Source organism: Fundulus heteroclitus, unplaced genomic scaffold (assembly GCF_011125445.2).
Source record: "Fundulus heteroclitus isolate FHET01 unplaced genomic scaffold, MU-UCD_Fhet_4.1 scaffold_57, whole genome shotgun sequence".
Taxonomy (NCBI): domain Eukaryota; kingdom Metazoa; phylum Chordata; class Actinopteri; order Cyprinodontiformes; family Fundulidae; genus Fundulus; species Fundulus heteroclitus.
Genome location: NW_023397000.1, coordinates 82,020 through 86,565, shown reverse-complemented (window position 1 = coordinate 86,565; position 4,546 = coordinate 82,020). Strand labels below are relative to the sequence as shown.

Here is a 4,546-nt window from a genome sequence, read left to right as displayed (position 1 = left end):
AAAGATGGCTGAATTATTAGGGAAGCATCAATCAGATAAAATAATGAAAGCACTTATTAAATATTTAAAAGATACAGAATTAGCTGGGTAGATTTAGTGTGTGTGTGTGTGTGTGTGTGTGTGTGTGTGTGTGTGTGTGTGTGTGTGTGTGTGTGTGTGTGTGTAAATATGGATATAATTTAGTTTCATTAAGATATAGATATATAGGAAAATATATTTCTAAATTACATCTCCGTCCAGTTGATGGCGGTAATGCACACAGTATGTAAACTGCCAGAAAACACAATAGAAGAAGAAGAAGAAGAAGAAGAAGAAGAAGAAGGTAGAGGTTACAAACACCGGTGGTAATCAGCAAGCATTTTGTTCTAGTCCTGCAAGTTTTGATTCATGCTGTGTCGTAAAAAACGGTTTTACAATGTGGATGAACAGAAAGACTGGCGGAGCTTTCCTGAAAACCCTCGACCATGTTCTGAATGTGCTGAAGTTCAACACCAGTGTCTGGATCCGTAGAGCCGAGCCTCCTAGGCCGGCCTGGAGGCTCCTGTTCTTTGGCACTGACCACTTCGCCGTGGAGTCTCTCAGACTGCTGACCTTCTGCAGGTACCCAGCCTGATCTAACCAGCCTGGTTTACCGGCTTACTGCAGCGCGGGCGGGTAGTTTTTGGTTGTTTTCCTCCCGACTTCTTTGGCTTTTATTTTATTTATAAACAACAAAGTAACGAATACACGTGAGGAAAGAATAAAGGAGCGAAAATGTCAATTAATCAGAAACATCCTCAGAGACTCGGAACAAATATAGAGCCTTGATTTTAGCAGCTTGAATTAGAACATCCTTGTGCGGTTTGAATAGCCTTTAATACAGGTTGAGATGTTTTACCATCCTACAGAAGAGTTGTCATGACGTTTGAATTCACCTTTCCCGAAAGAGGCCTACCGAATATGGGCTTCTCCTGAAGTGCTGTGTTTCAAAAGCTGAAACACTTATGACCAGGAATCTTTTTTATCATTATGTCACCAGCTCAGAATTCACAACAAGACCAGATGTTCAAATAGTTGAATATACTAAGAAGACTTCCTGAGAAGCTGAAAGCGTACAAGTAGTCCTTGGCGTCTGATAAAGTTTGAATGTAAGGGGCCAAAAAGAGTGATCGCTGTCACTTTACTGATGATGTAGATTACTGAGCAGTTGCATGAATGTATCACACTAAACTCTCCTTAAGGACTCAACCCTGCGGCGTTCCGCTGTTGAGGATCAGTAGGGCAGATGTGAGCTGAAGTCCACAAACACACACAGATTGCAATGCTGCAGATGTGTGCTTCTGTGCTTTCTGTGGCTCTGCTCTGTAGGCAAATGTGTGCTTCTGTTCTTGTGGCGTGAGGTTTTGGTCCTGATGGACCGCAGCCTCCTGCCAGATGGAAGTATCTGAAATAGTCTGTGACTGGGGTGCCAGGGATCAGCCACAATCTTCCTGCACGCCTCAGAGTCCTGGAGGCGTACAGGTCCTGGAGAGATGGAAGATTGCAGCCAATCACCTTCTCTGCAGACCTGATGAGACGCTGCAGTCTGCTCTGGTCCTTAGCGGTGGCACCAGCGTACCAGATGGTGATGGAGGAGGTGAGGATGGACTCAATGATGGAGGAGTAGAAGTGCACCATCATTGTCCTTGGCAGGCTAAATTTCTTCAGCTGCCGCAGGAAGTACATCCTCTGCTGGGCATTCTTGGTTAGGGAGTTGATGTTCAGCTCCCACTATAGGTCTTGGGAGATGATAGTTTCCAGGAAGCGGAAAGACTCCACAGTGTCCGTGGTGGAGTCACAGAGGGTGATGGGGGTAGCTGGGGCTGAGTTCTTCCTGAAGTCCACAACCATCTCCACTGTTTTTACAGCGTCGAGCTCGAGGTTGTTCTCCCTGCACCAGGTCACCAGATGGTCAGCCTCCCACCTGTAGGCGGACTCGTCACCATCAGAAATAAGTCCGATGAGAGTAGTGTCGTCCGCAAACTTCAGAAGCTTGACAGACTGGTGACTGGAGGTGCAGCTGTTGGTGTACAGGGAGAAGAGCAGAGGAGAAAGAACACAGCCCTGGGGGGAACCAGTGCTGATGAACTGTGAGTCAGAGTCATGTTTTCCCAGCCTCACGTGCTGCTTCCTGTCAGACAGGAAGTATGTAATCCACCTGCAGGTGGAGTCAGGCACACTCAGCTGGGAGAGCTTTTCCTGAAGCAGAGCTGGGAAGATTGTATTGAAGGCAGAGCTGAAATCCACAAACAGGAACCTGGCGTAGGTTCCTGCAGAGTCCAGGTGCTGGAGGATGTAGTAAAGGGCCAGGTTGACAGCATCATCTGCAGACCTGTTGGCTCTGTAGGCAAACTGTGATCTCATTTCATTTAGAAAAAGATCTGATTAACATCTTAGGAAATCTCCAGCCCTACTTCCATGTTCAGATCTTAATGTCTTTGTGCTCTATGGGAAACCTATGTGGAATGAGCACACTAACTCATCAAGATCTCTGAAACACACAGTTTTAAACATGGATACTGGATTACCTGACTGGTCGACCCAGTATGTTAGGACACAGGGCTGTTTATGACAGGCTGAGCTGCAGCATGGCAGCAGGACAAGGAAGTGTGCTGGCACCGTATCCGTTCACACTGCAGACTTCTCCATCAGCTCACCAGGCTGCCACCTACAGAAGTTCTCTGATGACTCTGCAGTGGTGGGTCTCATCACAGCTGAGGACGAGTCCACATGCAGACGGTGGATCCAGAGCTTTGTAAATAGGTGGCAGCAGAACCAGCTCAGGTTACATGTAGGGAAAACAAAAGAGCTGGTGGTGGACTTTCAGAGGCACAGATCCTCTCTGACACAGGTGAACATTCAGGGAACCGATGTTGTGATAGTGAACAGTTCTCAGTACCTGGGTGTTCACCTGAACAATAAACTGGACTGGACTCATACTGATGCTCTTTACAGGAAGGTCCAGGGCAAACTACCTGCTGAGGAAGCGGAAGCCTTTTAGACTGCAGGGGGCGCTCCTGAAGACCTCGACCTCTGGTGGCATCAGCCATCTTCTAAGGTGTGGTCTGTTGGAGCAGCAGCTTGTTTCTAGCTGAGAGGAAGCGGGTGGATAAACTCATTAGGAGGGCCAGCTCTGACCTGGGATGCCCCCTGGACCCAGTGCAGGTGGTGGGAGACAAAAGAAGGGTACATCACTGACAATGTCTCGCCCCCATGCATGGAGCTGTTGCGGAGCTGCAGAGCTCTTTTAGTGACAGACTGCGGCATCCCAGATTCACTAAGAAGCACTTCTACAGCGGATTCTTTTTTCATTACCAATTACTGTGTGTAACTCAGCTGTCACACCTGAACTGCCCCATTTTGGGACGATAAAAATAAGTAGTTAAATCTTAAAAGTGTTAAAACATTCCCATCTTCTGCCTAAAACTGCTTTACTCTGCTACCATTCTTTTTCAGGAATAGAAAGGAAGGCGTCGTGGAGAAGCTGGAGGTTGTTACATTGCCTGGTGATCTTCCTGTGAAGAGATTTGCTCAACAGAACCAGCTGACACTCCACAACTGGCCCCCTCATGATGTGGAGGGACAGTATGATGTCGGAGTGGTTGTGTCTTTTGGCCGTTTACTCCATGCTGGACTTATTGACAAGTTTCCCTTGTGAGTATTTATTGTCTAATGTTTTTTGTTTTACCTGCATCACCCATCAACTGTATTGAAAAGAAATGCCCTTGTGGGTACCTTTATTATACCTTAAAAGTGACACTATTGCATCCACAGTTATTGAAAGTGTGCTGTAACCAACAACTTAGAAAAATCCAGGATTTGTACAGGTCTAGGCTCAGGAAGTGGCCAGTTGACATTTCTGCAGACCCCACACATCCTGGACACAAGCTGTTTAGACTTTTACCTTTAAGTAGGCCCTTGTTATGCCAGAAACCGGTTTGATTAGGGATATTATTATTAATTATAATTTGCTATTATAATTTATTAATAGATCATTCAAACTCAAATAGTAGCTATAATAAATATAATTCAAATAGTTGTGATTCAAGGGCTATGAGCCTGTAATGATTAACACTAACAATGCATTTATTAATTAGCTGTTAAGAACTTATTTATGCTGGAAAAGTGTGATCTGACTGGTTGTTGACCGATTAGACTTATCCAGCAAATGTTGATAACTCAAATTATAACTTATAATTATAAGTTTTAACCCTTGCTTCTTTATCACAAACTAATGAAAATGTCTCAGTTAATTCAGTTGTTGACTCAAACAACTGCTGTTGCTGTTAGAATTCCTGAACGAAATAACCACAAACAATTACTATTTTACACGTTATCCATCCATCCATTTTCTTACTCGCTTAATCCCTCATGGGGTCGCGGGGGTTGCTGGTGCCCATCTCCAGCGTGGGCTGGGCGAGAGACAGGGTTCACCCTGAACAGGTCGCCAGTCTGTCGCAGGGCAATACAGACACAAACAAGACAAATTCACACATGCATTCCCTAAGGAGCATATATATATATATAT

The 4,546-nt window shown here is 45.3% G+C and overlaps 1 protein-coding gene across 2 annotated transcripts in view; it reads left to right on the top strand.

Annotated features, from left to right (window-relative positions):
* Positions 1-294: 294 nt before the first annotated feature.
* mtfmt (mitochondrial methionyl-tRNA formyltransferase) overlaps positions 295-4,546 on the top strand; it is a gene marked incomplete in the record, with an annotated part of 49,352 nt that continues 45,100 nt past the window's right edge. For both annotated transcript variants that reach the window (XM_036133087.1, XM_036133088.1), the window contains 2 exon segments: positions 295-600; positions 3,475-3,672. In XM_036133087.1, the coding sequence (XP_035988980.1) occupies positions 416-600; positions 3,475-3,672 (383 nt within the window).